Here is a 17,391-nt window from a genome sequence, read left to right on the forward strand (position 1 = left end):
TTTCTCAGTTATGTGTTCTGTGTTATTCTATATTTTATAATGAGCAGGTATTACCTTTAAATAAAAATAATATGAATTTGAAAGAATAAAAAATTTTAATATTCTGAATATTGATAGTTGCATCTGATAAATATATTAAAAGATTTTATAATCTTACTTTCTTACATAGAATATAGTTAGAAAGAAGTTTTGCAGAGACGCTTTATTGCTTCGAGTCCCTTCATGTTTATATCCAGATGGAAATTATCATGCAGGAGTTATTGATAATAAGTTTAGGAGGCCATGGATGAGAGGTATGTTTTATTTTTATTTCTCTAAAATCTATTTCAAAAGTAATGTCAGAGTTTAGCACCGTAAATTATTAAGAAAGCGTTCTTTTCTTATTAATAAAACTGCATTGCATTTATTCATATCAGAACTCCAAGGGGTGTCTGGGTAGCTCAGTCAGTTAAGCATCTGCCTTCGGCTCAGGTCATGATCCTGGAATACCAGGATTGAGGCCGGCATTGGGTTCCCCGCTCAGCGGGGAGTCTCCTTCTTCCTCTGACCCTCCCCCTTCTCATGCTCTCTCTCTCAAATAAATAAATAAAATCTTAAAAAAAAAGAACTCAAGGTTACAAATTAATATTTTTGTGACAGAATTTAGGTGACAAAGTAGGGAATTGGGAAGTTTATAAAGATACAAATAGAACAACTAAAAGATATGTAGATGATGAAGTCTTAAAATATCCTAGCATTGTAAACATTTGTTGTAATAGGATCTTGCTCAACTGTAGGAGGGCTACTTTAAAATGTTATGATATACCACATATAAAACTATTTTTAAATGTATATGTACAAAATACTATCTTTTGCTCTTATCATGTCATGGATTTAAGAAAGAGGTAGCTTCCATTGAGGAGTCAAGTCAGTTAACAACATTTATTTAGCATGTATTATGTACCAGGTACTGTTATAGGTGCTAAGGACAGTTACTAATAAGACAGAAGTAATTCCTTCCCTCAGTGGGTTTTCAGACTGGTAAGAAGTATGCAGCAATAAAACCATCAAATATATAAGCTAATCTCTGGTATTAATAAATATGTAGAAAAGACACAATAGGGTAATGTGATACAAGATTTAGTAGGGAGCACTATTTCCTAAGATGCTTAGGGAAGGAAGTGGACATTCGAGTTGAGATCTGAATGATGAGAAGGCAACAACAATAAAAAGATATGGGGGAGAAGCCTTTCAAGCAAATGCAGAGTTCCTGACTCAGGAATAAACTTGATGAGTTTTAGGACCAGAAAATTAGGCCACTGTGACAGGTTAATGAAAAGGGGATATCTAAGAAGTAGGCAGCTTCTGAAAGATACAAGGCATTATAGGCCATAATATGGAGTCTATTTGCTTGTTTATATTATGGCTAATGTAACAAATCATTGGACAGTTTTTTTAAAAAGGGAGTGACATAATCTGATATATGCTTTAGAAAAATCATTCAGGTTGTCTGGAGTATGGAAGGGGTAGGGATTGGGAAAGAGTAGAAATGATAAATTCAATCAGAAAGCTATCATATTAGTTCAGAATCTAGATTGCTAAGTGAATCTACACTCTACATAAAAGATAATAGTGGCTTGAACTAGGCTTATGTTAATGGGAGGTGCGAGGAGTGGTTGAATTGAGATTATTTTAAAAGTCTAGCCAATAGTGAGAGGGTTAAAGAAAAAAGAGAACAATAAAGAATGTCTTCTAGGGTTTTTGACCTGAGCAATTGGGTGGATGGCCGTGCTATTTCCCAAGATAAGAAAAGGCTCATGGGGAAGCCAGTTTGTGGCTAGAGTCAAAACTCTGCTTTGGCCAGGTTAAAATGCCTATTTAGGTATCTAAATGAAGACATCAAGGAGGCAATTTATTATATAAATCTTGAGCACTGCTGGAGTTTCAAACTGGAGTAATCGTATATGGATTGCACATAAACTTATGAAAGCAGATGAAGTCACTGTGAGCATGAGTATATATATATAGAGCAGAGAGCCTAGGACAAAGCCCTAGAACACTCCAACAGTTAAAGGCAGAACCAGGTAAGAAAACAAGTGAGATAGGGACACCCACGGGGCTCAGTCCATTAAGCGTCTGCCTTCAGCTCAAGTAATGATCTCAGGGTCCTGGGAAAGCCCTACACTCAACAAGCAGTCTGCTTGAGATTCTCTCCTTCTCCCTCTGCCCTTTCCCCTGCCCACATGCTTACTTTCTCCCTCCCTCTAAAATAAAATAAATAGGGGCGCCTGAGGGGCTCAGTTGTTAAGCATCAGCCTTCAGCTCAGGTCATGATTCCAGGGTCCTGGGATGGAGCCCCTCATCGGGCTCCCTGCTTAGTGGGAAGCCTGCTTCGCTTCTCCCTCTCCCACTCCCCCTGCTTGTGTTCTCTCTCTCACTGTGTCTTGCTCTCTGCCAAATAAATCTTTAAAAAATAAAAATTAAAAAAAAAATCTTTAGAAAGAAGAATGAGAAAACCAGTTTGTTTAGGAAGGTGTACTATTATCGTCTGTCAGTATTGGATGCCCATTTGAAATTTATGGTCATAATCTGAAATGAGTTCATTCAGTTCATTCAGACAAAGATCATGACTGGATGATCTTTTTCCAATAATTTTCAGCTGTTCTAGTGTACGTACACAAGGTGGAGAGTAGGGGTTTTCCTGAGTTAGTACAAGGGAAAGAGAGGCAAAGGAATCAAGGGTCTTTGTAAGGTAGTGGTTATGGGACTGGCTATGGAAACTGAAGTGTGTAAGAAAGGAAGTAAGGACATGAGGGAGGAATGTCTTCATTTTACAATGAATATTGTAAAAAGGGAGTGAATCTCAGTCAGGTTGGAAATAAGATAAAGAATAGCTTTCATTAATCTGCTTATCTAAAAGTACAGAAGGAAAAATAAAGAAATAAATGTACAGAAGGAAAAATGAGTTCATCATTTTTTCCTATTTTTTTCTCTTTTTAAAAACAATAATAACATTAACAGCCAAAAATTTTTTAAAAGATTTTATTTACTTATTTGCCAGAGAGAGAGAGAGAACAAGCAAGGGGAGTGGCAGGCACAGGGAGAAGCAGGCTCCACGCTGAGCAAGGAGCCCAATGTGGGACTCATCCCAGGACCCTGGGATCATGACCAGAGCTGAAGGCAGACCTTTAACGGACTGAGCCACCCAGGCATCCCCATTAACAGCCAAAATTTGTTTACAATATGTAAGGCACTATTCTAAGCAATTTATATGTCTCATTGCATTTAATCTTCACAACACTAGGAAAAGACCATTATTATTCCCAATTTGTAGATAAGGAATAGGTACAAAGGGGTTAAGAGGTTTACCCAAGCTTATACACTTAATAAGTAGCAATACAAGTATTAAATAAAATCTGGTCAGGGTGATTCCAGAACCTGTACTTGTAACCACTAAACTTTTGTATTTTTTTTCAATGACACACAGACTCAGATGTTAAGTGATTTGTTCAAGATAACAAAACTAGTAAGACATAACATTGGTGGTAGAATACCACCTTTGACTTCACTCAGTTGCTTCTTCTGACATTAGTATATGACATGATGTCTCTTTTAAGGAACCAATGGTCTAATTTGAGAGACAAGCTATAGATACCTAAAATTTTTAAATATGGCTGTGTATGATCATGTGCCAGAGTGAGTGCTACTGACAATTATGGCCCTTCAAAGAGAATATATCAGAACAAGCTGAAATGGTTAATAATAAAACTTCATGAGGACTAATATGAGCTGTTGAACAGGACTATCTAGGATGGTAGTGCTGTATTAGCAAAAGAGAGGATGTAAAAATGAGGATGGTATGTTCAGGTGATATTGTTCTGACTATAGTTGAGGGGTTTTGGGGGGGTGAATTATAATAATGAGAAAGATTATTTAAATATTTGAAATCTGGTAAAATTTTGGGAAAAATTACATTTGTGAACAAATAACACCATAATGTAAAATGTTCATGTTTGGCTTGTAGTAAGTGCAAAAGAAAATTCTAGAAGCTAATGTTTACCATTCTCCTTTCTAGTTTCAGCTGTTTCAGTGTGGGGAATGACAGATGATATTTCAGTCTTGGATCAGTGGAAAGCAAGTCTCTTTGTGGAGGAGTTCCTAGAGAAGTATGTGTCCTTAACCTCAATTTCCCCTTTACATCTAGGAGAGAAACAGTAAGTTCTCCAGACCTCTGCAAAGAGAAGATCCTTTCCTTTGTATACTCAGAGATTTTATTCTTTTATCTGAAGAAAAAGCCCTAATCTGAGCCACAAAAGAGAGGTTAATAGAAGTGATTTATACCCTTTTTATTTTGGCTTAATTTATCACATATTAACTGTTCTCTATGCATTTGTGTTATAAAACACACACAGAAATAAAGCAAATATGTTATTATGATTTTAATCAATAAGTAAACTTCTTGTAGAATGTGTCTATAGGACACTTTATATTAAAATTGGTCTTTTTTTCTTATAGTATAAATGCAGAATTAAGGCTATTTTCTAACATAACTTTGTCAAAACATTATTTATTACTAGTTCAGTCATTCATCAAATATTTATTATATACAATCCTGTGTGCTGGATGCAGGATACACAAATGAATAAGACACAGTCTCTACTTTCAAAGAACACAAGAAAGCACAGTCTCTACTTTCAAAGAACACAAGGGAGTAGAGATTTATAAATAAATAATTACAATACAATATGGGAAGTATAATGACAAAGATAGGAACACAGAGCATACATAATACAAGGAAGAACATCTAACCCAGTCTACTTTGTTAATATAGGCATAAATTAGAGATTTCAGTGCAAAGGTAAATAATTTACTATGTTGCTTCACTTTGTACAAAGAGTGCTGATCAGACCCAGGAAGGATTTAGTTATTATTCACATTTTCAGGTTTTAGTAATTTAAGTTTTCCTTAATTGTGCTGGAAAGAAACAAATAACCAATTTAAATGTGTCGAGACTCAAAATGCAAAGAAACCCAGTATACCATTTCCTTCATCTAGGAATTTAAAAATCAGGTTAAGAAGATAATATATAGACATAAAAGAATTAACCATGTAAGAATTAAATGATAATATAAGATGACCATCATAAAGTCTATCACAAGGCATAAGGCCAATACAAAGTGCCTATTGCATGACTAGACTAAACTGAAGCAGTGAGGAAGCAGGAAGGTATAGTGAAAAGAGCTCAGCTCCATGAATTAAAAAAAAATGTGGATTTCAAGTCGTGATTTGAAAAGGCAGGTACTACCTACTTGACAAGTCATCTTCTCTCTGATCCTCACTCTCTGTCAGTATAATGATACTGGATCAGTGCTTCTCAAACTTTAATGTGCATGTGAATCACCTGAAGATCTTATTAAAAATGGAGATCCTGATTCAGTTGGTCTGTGTTGGGGCCTGTGATTCTGCACTTTTTTTTTTTTTTTAAGTAGGTTCCATGCCCAGCATGGAGCCCAACACAGGGCTTGAACTCATGACCCTGAGATACAGACCTGAGCTGAGATCAAGAGTTAGATGCTTAACTGACTGAGCCAACCAGGCACCCCAGATTCTGCCCTTCTAATGTGCTCTTAGATATGCTGATATTGCTGGGCCAAGAACCTACTTAAAGTAACAAGAAACAAGATGATCTCTAAGATCTCTTCACTTTATGAGTTAGATTGGTAAGACTGTGCATTTATAAGCAGGAGAGATCAGCTTCTCAAAGAAATAGGAATTAGGGGCGCCTGGGTGGCTCAGATGGTTAAGCGTCTGCCTTCGGCTCAGGTCATGATCCCAGGGTCCTGGGATCGAGTCCCACATCGGGCTCCCTGCTAGGTGGGGAGCTTGCTTCTCCCTCTGCCTCTGCCTCTCTCTCTCTCTCTCTCTAAAAAAAAAAAGAAAAAGAAAAAGAAATAGGAATTGAGCTTAAGCTGGACATTGAAGGAAAAACTAACTTGAGAGAAAGTTTTTCAGGCAAAGGAAACAGCAAGTCAGAAGGTATAGAGCAAGAATACGTAGTAAGTCCTCAGTGAAGGCAATGATCTGGCTACTTTGACTCAACAAGATTCATGTATGGGAGAAATGGGAGGCCCTGAAGGAATGGATGTGCGATCTTATCTGACCTTCCATTCATTTTGCAGTACCAAGATAGAGTCCATGGCGAAGAAGGTGGACCTGTGGCACCACCTAGAATCACTTTTACATTTCTCAGCCTCTCTGTAACTACATAGAGCCATGCGACTAAGTTCTTCCCAATGGGATATTAAGCAAAAGAGGCTTATGCAACTTCCGGGGAATGTCCTTAAAAGGAAGCAGCATGTTTCTCTCCTTCACTTTTCTCCTTCCCAATGCTGGAATAGAGATGTAATGACTGGCTCCAGCAACCAGCTTGGACTATACTGACAAGAACTAAATGTGGAAGTGAAAGAGTGGAACAAAAAGAGCTTTAGTCTCTGACACATTGCAAGCTGCTTTACTAACCATGAACTTCTAAACTCCACTTTTTATGTGTTTAAGCTATTATTAATTTCAATTTTGTCTCATACAGTAAGATTTAATTTTTAATAGACTTTATTTTTAGAGAAGTTTTGGTTCAAGCAGAATTGAGCAGAAAGTATAGAGATTTCCCGTGTTAAAATTTAATTTAATTTAATTTAATTTTTTTAAAGATTTTATTTATTTATTTGAGAGAGAGAGAACGAGAGATAGAGAGCACGAGAGGGAAGAGGGTCAGAGAGAGAAGCAGACTCCCTGCCGAGCAGGGAGCCCGACGCGGGACTCGATCCCAGGACTCCAGGATCATGACCTGAGCCGAAGGCAGTCGCTTAACCAACTGAGCCACCCAGGCGCCCCTAAAATTTAATTTTAAATAATTCTGTTACTGTAGTTTTGTTACCTAATGGATTTTAGGAATAAACATTCTGATCATTAACACTACTTAGAGTCCCTAAATCTTGCTTTTCCTCTCTTTCTCCCCTCTCTTTGTTCCTTGTTTCTATTTTTGTTACTTCTTTATATTGATTCTAAGGCTTCAATTCTTTTACTAACGTGTTGGTGTACTGTGTTTTAACATATGTGGGTATTTTCCACCATGTGTTCCTAAGAAATCTTATGTTCTGCAAAATTACACACTAAAAATAACAGGACATACAAGAAAATTGGCTTCTGTAGTCAAAGCTACAACTTGTGACAGAGCACTAACAAAAATAATAACTATTCTAATTTTTAGAAAACCACAGCAAAAAAAAAACAGCATAGTTTAAAAGACATATTAAGCTCCTAATAAATATATACATATTAGAGTAAATATAGCACTTATTTTAGCTTGATGGACAGAATAAAGAAGGGGTTGAGGCTATCAAATCATGGAGACAAGGGCAAAATGCAAAAACATCAGGAAGAACCATGCAATAAACTTCCTAGCTTCCAGGAGAGAGCACATGGCCAAGTAGAGTAAGAGGAAAAATGTGTAACAATATCCCCTGTTCCTCTGTGGCTTGCTATATTCTGATGAATGCAATTGAATGCAGGGCATTGCACATATATTTATTTCCCATATACCCCATAACTATTATGTGAGGTGGATATTACTATCCCAGTATTATATATGAGAAACTGAGACTCAGATTAAATAACTTGTCCACAGTCAAGAGTTGGAGCTATTCAAGTATTCAAATCCTAGTCTGTCTGACTTCAAACCCTATACTCTTTGGTTTGGTTTGGTTTATATTACAGATTTATTGAAATATGATTCATATCCATATAATTCATCCATTAAAAATGTCCAATTCAGTGGTTTTTAGTATATTCACAGAGTTGTGCAGTTATCACCACAATCAATGTTAGTGCATTTTCATCAACACAAAAAGAAATCGTATACTTATTAGCATCCATTTCCCGTTTTTCCCCCTCCTCCGGACAGGCAACTACTAGTCTACTTTCTGCCTCTCTAGACTTGCCTATTCTGGACATTTCATATAAATGGAATCAAAGTAAAATCATACACCAATTCCAACATAGGGGATGTAGTTTCCCCAAACCAACAAGCAATGCTCTGATACCAGCTGGGTATCCTACAATTCAACTCAATTCTGACACTATCTACCCAGAGATAGTGCCAGATACCACCTGTTAAGGACTCAGTCCTAGAAGCCTGCCTCCCCTCTCCTGCCACATCAGACTCCAAGTCCAGGTAATAACCTGTGCTTCTGACCCACTGGCTATAGATTGGAAGTTCCAGCAACCTCCTCCTTGGATTTGATCAATTTGCTAGACAGACTCATAGAATTCACAGAAACATTTTACTTATTGGATTACCAGAATATTATAAAAGGATATAACTCAAGAACAGCTAGATGGAAGAGATGCATAGGGCAAGGTATGGGAAAGGGGCACAGAGTTTCCATACCCTGTACCTTCACACCACTTTCCCAGCGTTTGCTTGTGTTCACCAACCCAAAAGCTCTCTGAATCCCACCCTTTGAGTTCTTATGAAGGCTTCATTTCATACACATGAATGACTCTATCATAGGCCATTGGCAGTTGATTCAACCTCTAGCCCTTCTCCCTGGAGGCCAGAGGGATGGGGCTGAAATTCCAGCCCTCTGATCACATGGTTGTTTCTCTGGGCAACAGAGAGGTTTTTCCAAAAGTCACCTCATTAACATAACCAAATATACATTTATCACTCGCAACACTTAGGAAATTCCAAGGGCTTTGGGATTTCCTTGCCAGGAATGGTGATGAAGACCAAATATACATTTTTTATTTAAAACGCAATATGACACATACAATATGGGATCTTTTGTGACTGGCTTCTTTCATTTAGCATAATGTATTCAAGGTTCATCTGTGTTGTAGCATGTATCAGCACTTACCTTTTTTTTTAATGGCCAGATAATATTCCATTGTGTGGACATAGCACATTTTATTTATCCATTCATTAGTTGATGGGCATTTAGGTTGTTTTCAGTTTTTAGCTAGTATGAGTAATGCTGCTATAAATATTTGTGGAAAAGTTTTTGTGCATACATATGATTTCATTTCTCTAGTAGTAGAATTACTAGGTCATATGGTAACTCATTGTTTTAACTGTTTGAAGAATTGCCAAATTATCTTCCAAGCAGTTGTACCATCTTGCATTTCCACCAGCCCTGTATGAAGGTTACAATTTATTTACATCCTTACCAACACTTGTTATTATCTGTCTTTTTGATTATAGCCATCCTAATGAGTAGCTTATTTTATGTCATAGTAGTTTTGATTTTCATTTCCCTCATGGCTAATGATGCTCAGCATCTTTTTATGTAATTATTGGCCTTTAGTTTATCTTCTTCAAGAAAATGTTTATTTAAGTCCTTTGCCCATTTTCCAGTTGGTTTATGTGTCTTTTTATAATTGAATTTTAAGAGTTTGTTATATAGTCTAGATACAAGTCCCTTATCAGACACATGATTTGCAAATATTTTCTTGTGTGGATTATCTTTCTGCTTTCTTGATAGTATCCTTTGAAGCACAATTTTTGAAAATTTTTGACGAAGTCCAATTTATCTATTTTTTTTCTTTAGTCACTTGGGCTTTTGGCATCATATCTGAGAAGGCTTTGCCTAATCCAAAGTCATGAGGATTTACTCCTCTATTTTCTTCTAAGAGTTTGCCTGGAATTTTTTTTTTTTATTTTTTTTATTGTTATGTTAATCACCATATATTACATCATTAGTTTTTGATGCAGTGTTCCATGATTCATTGTTTGTTCATAACACCCAGTGCACCATGCAAAACGTGCCCTCCTCAATACCCATCACCATGGAATTTTTTTTTTTTAAGACACAAACCAGATCATGAACTGTCTCTGTTATAACCTACTGACAGTATCCCATTGCACATAGAATAAATCCAAAGTTCTTACTAGGTATTATAATGCCCAACATGATCTGGTCCCTTGCTACCTATCTAACCTTACTCTGTTCCAGTCACCCTGACCTTTCTGCTTTTCCTAGACTATGCCACACTTGTTCCCCCACTTTAGGCCTTTGTATAGGTCACTCCCTACCATTATTCAGGTAGCTGTGGAATTATCAGCTCCTCACCTGGCCACTCTCTAAAACAGAACTCTTACCAACTCTCAGGCTGTTACTTGATGTCCTAATATTTTATTTTATTCAAAACAATTTTTTGCCACCTGACATTATGTTATTTGTTTGTTTGTTTGCCTATCATCCCATTAATAGGTAAGCTTCACGAGGGTAAGAACTTTGTTTTGCTCTACCACTCCATTCTCAGTGCCTAAAATGGTGTTAGCACACTGTGGACACTCAATAAATATTTCTTTTAAGTTAAGGAATTAGTGAATTGGAGTGGATGAACTTACCCAGATAGAATGATATGGAAAGAAAGCAAACACCATCTAGATTGGAATCCTGGGAAATATCAGTACCACAGGTTAGGTGGAGGAGGAGACACCAGTGAACAAAGAAGAGATAATATTGTACAAGGAGGTAGGAGGAGATCCAGGAAATACTTTTCTTCATAGAACGTTTATATCTAGGGAAAGAGAATTGACTGGTTTTTCTCAAAACTCTAGTACCAAGGATTATTACAAAGTGCTGACCCTATTAGTAACATTTAAAACAAAAAAGATAATTGCAATATAAATGCTAAATTTAGAAGTCTGTAAAGATTCACATAGGAATCAATGGTCTTACGAGTAATATGGAGTTGGGTAAGTTGAAATATTTTTTCTTGTGCCTTGTATTTTCTTAGTAAAGGAGAAACTTTAGAGATTTTTCTATGATTTGAAGCTATGGCATATTCATTTTTCTCCAATTACATTAGGGAGTTATATTGATTTTGGTTCTCTCAGTCTGTGTAGGTAATTATTGAGGCTAAAATATTTTAGGATATCGGGGGAAAAGGTGTATTAGAATGTGTAGTTAAATTGCCAATAATATATTTATTTGTCAGAAAATTCATTAAAAAGATCTCTTAGAAATCCAAACTCTCCCAATGTTACAGACAGTGGTAGATTACCTGGATGAATCAGGAAATAGGCAAGGTATGCGCAAGGACAGGGGAGCCAAAAAAAAAAGGGGGGGCCCCAAAACAGCAGGAAGTTGTTAATGCTCTAAGCTTGTAGGAGCAAGGGAACTGAACAGTAATCAGCCCAGTAAGAACTATGGCCAGCTGTAGGAGAGGGGCTGTCTGACAAGAGATGTAACTGTTGGGAGAAGAATGCAGCCACTTTCAAACTGTGGCCCAGGAGAGAGGGATTTGGGAACAATAATATCCCAACTTGTCTCTCTTCCCACCTTTGATCTGCCAATGCTTCCCATTGGCTAAACCCAACCAGAAACCAGAGAGCAAGGGAACTTAGTTCAGTCATAGAGATGAGCCTCTCAGGTTGAAAAACAGAATATAAAAGGTTGGATAATGATGTGGAAAAGCGAACATTGAATATCCAATACAAGGGCAACTTGGCAATGCATGGAAAAGTCTAAAAATCTGTATACCTTTAACCTCATTGCTTCTGTTTTTAGGAAACACATTTTGAGAAAACAGCAAGTGCACAAAGATATTCCTTGCATTCTAATAGCAAAGGATTACAACAAATTTAAATTGCCAACAATAGGGAACTGCTTGAATATATTATGGCCTACCAATACAATGGGATCCTGTTCATCCAAAATGAAGTGAATGTACATTGACTGACATATAATTGTAGTCATGTTTTATTGTTTATCAGAAAAGGCAGGTTTCATAATACTATGTACATGAACCCACTTTTGTTAAAAAATGTCCAAAAGTAATTGAGAAAATATATAAATTTTGAATTCATTTCTTGAGTGTTGGGGCTATGGGTAACTTTGTATCTGTTGGAATTTTGTAATTTTTCTACAGTGAACATATGCTATTTGTTAATAAAGATGTTTTAAAATAGGACATACATAAAATCAGTAATTTTATAATGTCATAGAAAAACAATTACAGGAATGGTGACTCAGATTGACTGTGGGTTTGAGGAAGTTGTTCCAAGTTCAAACCCAAACTCCCAAACTGAAATAGAAGAAGCCAGTTTATATACCCAGAAAGACTACACTGAAGTCTTTACACTTGTCAGCGGTTTAGAAAAATGTCCAGCACTTCAAACACAGGACGAAGGTAAAACATTTATTGTTTCTATTATTATAAAACATTTCTTACTAACAAACAGACTGTCATTTTTGTGAGTGTTTTTCTGTTTTATTGGATTTTTAATTTTTCTATTTTATTAAAGGTATCCACCTGTAAAATTATAATTCTAAGCTTTGCCACATTAGAGAAATACTTTCTCTTTCATATTAATCCCCTTTTTGTGAATTCGGTTGTTTTTGGAGTTTATGTGTGCTGGGCATCAAAATAGCCTCAGGGATTTGATCATAGTCTGCTCACACCATATTACTGTAACCAGATCTGGTGACATAGCAATCTCGTATAACATTAAAATAGTAGATCACTAAATGATGGCTGTATTTTATTTTCAAAATATGCTCAAGATTTTCAATCTCACCTTATTGATGTGAAACCATAATTCAAAGTAGAGATGGAATAGTTGCATTATTAGATCAGGAAATTCACCTCATTTTTACAAATTTACCATAATTAATAATTAAAGTACATCTTGGAATATTATGCAGCCATCAAAAAATGAAATCTTGCCATTTGCAACGACATGGATGGAACTAGAGGGTATTATGCTAAGCGAAATAAGTCAATCAGAGAAAGACAATTATCATATGATTGCTCTGATATGAGGAATTTGAGAAACAAGACAGAGGATCATAGGGGAAGGGAGGGAAAAATGAAACAAGACGAAACCAGAGAGGGAGACAAACCATAAGAGACTCTTAATCTCAGGAAACAAACTGAGGGTTGCTGGAGGGAAGGGGGGTGTGAGGGATGGGGTGGCTGGGTGATGAACATTGGGGAGGGTATGTGTATGGTGAGCACTGTGAATTGTGTAAGACTCATGAATCACAGACCTGTACCCCAAAACAAATAATACATTATATGTTTATAAAAAAAAGTTTAAGATAATGCTATAGCTTCAGCTACGATAATCTAATAGATATAGAATATATAATAATTTGGTTCTTTTATGGCTGTTTTTATGTAAATATACAAATTGTGTATAAAATTTTTTGTGTTGGCAAATAGGTGTGTGATGACATAGAGTTAAATCCCTCTTAGTTTGAGATGAAAGAGTGAGAGATTGCATTAAAGACTAAACTTGAGGGCGCCTGGGTGGCTTAGTTGGTTAAGCGACTGCCTTCGGCTCAGGTCATGATCCTGGAGTCCTGGGATCGAGTCCCGCATCGGGCTCCCTGCTCGGCAGGGAGTCTGTTTCTCTCTCTGACCCTCTTCCCTCTCGTGCTCTTTATCTCTCATTCTCTCTATCTCAAATAAATAAGTAAAATCTTTAAAAAAAAAAAAAGACTAAACTTGAGGGGCGCCTGGGTGGCTCAGTTGTTAAGCATCTGCCTTCGGCTTGGGTCATGATCCTGGGGTCCGGGAATCGAGCCCCGCATTGGGCTCCCTGCTCAGCGGGAAGCCTGCTTCTCCCTCTCCCACTCCCCCTGCTTATGTTCCCTCTCTCGCTGTGTCTCTCTGTCACATAAATAAATAAAATCTTTAAAAAAAAATAAAAATAATTAAAAAAAATAAAGGCTAAACTTGAAGGGCACCTGGAGGGCTCAGTTTGTTGAGTATCTGTCTCTTGATTTTGCCTCAGGTCATGATCTTGTGAGATGGAGCCCCAGGCCTGGCTCTGCGCTCAGCGAGGATTCTTCTCTCCCTCTTTCTCTCCCTCTGCCCCTCCCCCTGCTCGCTCCTGCACTCTCTTTCTCTCTCTAAAAATAAATAAATAAAATCTTTAAGAAAGAATAAAGACTAAACTTGAGAACATGATATATTAGGAATAATCTGAATTTGATCATAGTCCAAATGAAAATTTGATCATAGTCCAAATCTACTCTGAAAAAGTGGTGCAATTTGAGGACAGTTATTAAAAATTTTATGGTTTTCAATTTTCTTCTAGAATTTCTTTTAACTTATTCTTCTAATTTCTTATAAAAATGTCTGTGGGGACCAACTAATATATTTGTACATGTAATGAGATAGTTTATAAAAAAATAACAGATATCCAAACATAGCTATTATTATTAATGCAGAAAACCAGGAGCCGTTATTGGCAAACTTCATAATATCTATCATCAACCAGAGTCAGAAGCTTCCTTAACTACTATTCACTGAATATGCTTGAGTTTCCTAAATACATATATATTGTCCGTATCCTGTATTGCCTTAGGGGTCCTGTGTCATTAGACATCATTTTATACATTTAGATTTGCAATTTCATTTATAGTCTTTGCAGCTATATTGATTGCTGCCAGATTTATAGATACTTTGGTCTCAGTGTCTATATCCAAAGGAATGCATTAGTTTTGAAATTCAATTGATACTGTGAATTTTCTGTCTTAAATGTAGTTAATTACTAAATTATAAGTTAATTTCAAAACATATATTTCGTTAAGACATAAAAACAATGGGTAATTTTCTTTTATTGTGGGGCATCTGGGTGGCTCAGTTGGTTGAGTGCCTTCAGCTGAGGTCATGATCCTGTAGTCCTGGGATCAAGCCCAGTGTCAGGCTCCCTGCTCAGCAGGGACTCTTGCTTCTCCCTCTCCCTCGGCTCCTCCTCCAGTGCTTATGCTCTCTCTCTCTCTTTTGCTCACTCTCTCTCAAATAAATCAATCAAATCTGTAAAAATTTTTTTCTTTTATTTATTGGTTTGTTGATATGTACGAATATTTCTACAACATTCACATGTTTGTCAATAAATGTAATTATTTTATGAATATCCATTCAGATTCCAAGGAATATATAAGCAAATGCAAATGTAGCTTTATTTTTAATTTAACTTTTATTATTTTTTTAAGATTTATTAATTTGTTTGAGAGAGAGAGAGGAGAGGAGCAGAGAGAGTCTTAAGCAGACTCCAAGCTGAGCACAGAGCCCATCACAAGGCTCGATCCCACCACCCTGAGATGACCACCTGAGTCGAAATGAGTCAGATGTTTAACTGACTGTGTCACCCAGGCATCCCTTTATTTTTAATTAAAAGAAAATTGTACATGCAGTTTAGAGAATCAAATAGTTACTCAAAATTTATAATAAAAAGCAGCAGTCCTTTGACTTCAACCACCCACGTTTTTTCCTTTTTTTAAATATATTTAAGGTGTACAATGTGGTGACTTAATATACACATACATCGTAAAAGATTCCCATTATTGAATTAACACATCCATCACTTCACATATTTACCTTCTTTTTTTTTTTTTGGTAAAAACACTTAAGTTCTATTTTCTTAGCAAATTTCAGTTATACACTGCAGTAGTATCAACTATAGTCACCATTTTATACATCAGATCCTCACACCTTATTCATCTTATAACTGCAAGTTTGTACTGTTTTACCAACCTCTCCCTATTTCCCCACAGCCCAGCCCCAGTCCCTGGCAACCACCATTCTATTCTCTGTTTTCATGAGTTCTACTTTTTTTCCCCGTAGATTCCACGTACAAGTGATACCATGCAATATTTGTTGTTCTCTGCCTGGTTTATTTCACTTAGCAAAATGTCCTCTGTGTTCATCCATATTGCAAATGGCAGGATTTCCTTCTTTTTTAAAGTTGAACAATATTTTCTTGTGTCTGTGTGTATAACGTATCTTTTCCTTACAACACGTTTTTTATCCATTTATCTGTGGACAGACACATGGTTTCCACACCTTGGCTGTTGTGAATAATGCTGCAGTGGGAGTACAGATATCTCTTTAAGACAGTGATTTTGTTGGCCATCTGTTTCTTCCTTTACAACATTTATGTCTTTGTGTGTATGTGTGTGCTGACTACGACCTACAGCACGTTGTTTAATAGAAGCAGTTATGTTGCCATCCTCGTCTTGTTCTTGACAGTAAAGGAAATACTTTAACATTTCATCATTAAAAATGATGTAAATGTCATTTCAATGGTGAATCATTTATAATGTTTATGTCAGTTTCAATGGTTAAATGTTGGAAGAATTTCCTTTATTGGGTTGAGGAAGCTCTTTCTGTTCTGAGTTTGCTAGGAGCTTTTGATCATGAATGAGAACTGAATTTTATTAATGTTTTCTACATCTATTAAGATATATACATCCTAAATATGTAGGATGTCCCTTTATTAAAAACTTCCAAACCTATAATCTAAACATAAATCATTTTACTATTGGGATCATATTGTGTCTGCATTCTTATTTTTAAATGTTAACATTATCTTGGGAACATCTCACCATATGCTTGTCTTCGAAAGCGTGGCTTTTAATGACTGCAGTTTTAAATCTTATGTATGTATCATACATTTCCCAATTTGAGAACACTAATGTTTTTAATTGCAAATATGGACATAAATTTGTATGCTTCCATTTCCAGTTCTTTCCATAGACTAAATTCATGGAAATGGAATTATTTGATATTTCTTTTAACTATATATATGTCCACTAGCATGATATGAGAATATCTTGTTCATACCAGCCTTATCATCATCGGATATATTACTACTGATATTGTGTTAATACATTTTGCCTAATATGATGGGCAAAAATTATGTTTTTACTTGGATTTTAAAAATTATTCATGTTTGGGGTGCCTGGGTGGCTCATTGGTTGAGCATCCAACTCTTGATTTTGGCTCAGGTCATGATCTCAGGGTCATGGGACCCAGCCCTGAATGGGGCTCCACACTGGGCAGGGAGTCTGCAAGAGATTCTCTTACTCTCCTCCCTCTGCCCTCCATGCCCCCTCGCACTGGTGTGTCCTCAGACACTCTCTAAATAAATAAATAAATAATAAACAAATAAAATCTTTTAAAAAATTATTCATGCTTACTGGCCATTTGCGTATTTTTATTTTGTGAAATGATTCTTTTATCTATTTTTCTATTCTTATATTTTATCTGTATATGTCAAAGATATATTTAATCTTTAATTTAAAACTAACCAGTCCCATCAATGTTTTCCTTTAAGGTTTGTTTCATTGCTTTTATACTTAGAAAATTCTTCTTTAAATTAGATAAATATTTATTCATATTTTCTTTAAGCTTTTCCTTAAGACTTTGGTATATGTTTAAAAGTAAGGATAAAAAATATTTTTTCCAAATGTTTTGGCAGTCATCTCAATATCATTTATGGAATAGTCTTTCCTTTCTCTACTGATTAGAAAAGCCACTTAGAAAATATGCTAAATCCTTACCCACATTAGAGTGTTTCTGGATTTTCTATTTTGTTCTATTGATTTGTCTATT

General features: G+C 36.1%; 1 protein-coding gene across 6 annotated transcripts in view; it reads left to right on the plus strand.

The window, feature by feature from the left end:
• The window catches only part of SHOC1 (shortage in chiasmata 1), a 102,984-nt gene that overhangs the window by 20,542 nt on the left and 65,051 nt on the right, over window positions 1–17,391 (plus strand). For all 6 annotated transcript variants that reach the window (XM_073876550.1, XM_025888156.2, XM_073876552.1 and 3 more), the window contains 3 exons: window positions 170–293; window positions 4,055–4,145; window positions 11,990–12,174. In XM_073876550.1, the coding sequence (XP_073732651.1) occupies window positions 170–293; window positions 4,055–4,145; window positions 11,990–12,174 (400 nt within the window). The remainder of the gene's footprint in view (window positions 1–169; window positions 294–4,054; window positions 4,146–11,989; window positions 12,175–17,391) is intronic.

The sequence above is a fragment of the Callorhinus ursinus genome, unplaced genomic scaffold (assembly GCF_003265705.2).
Source record: "Callorhinus ursinus isolate GAN/ISIS: 27379988/994484 unplaced genomic scaffold, GSC_fseal_2.0 scaffold24, whole genome shotgun sequence".
In the NCBI taxonomy this organism is placed as follows: domain Eukaryota; kingdom Metazoa; phylum Chordata; class Mammalia; order Carnivora; family Otariidae; genus Callorhinus; species Callorhinus ursinus.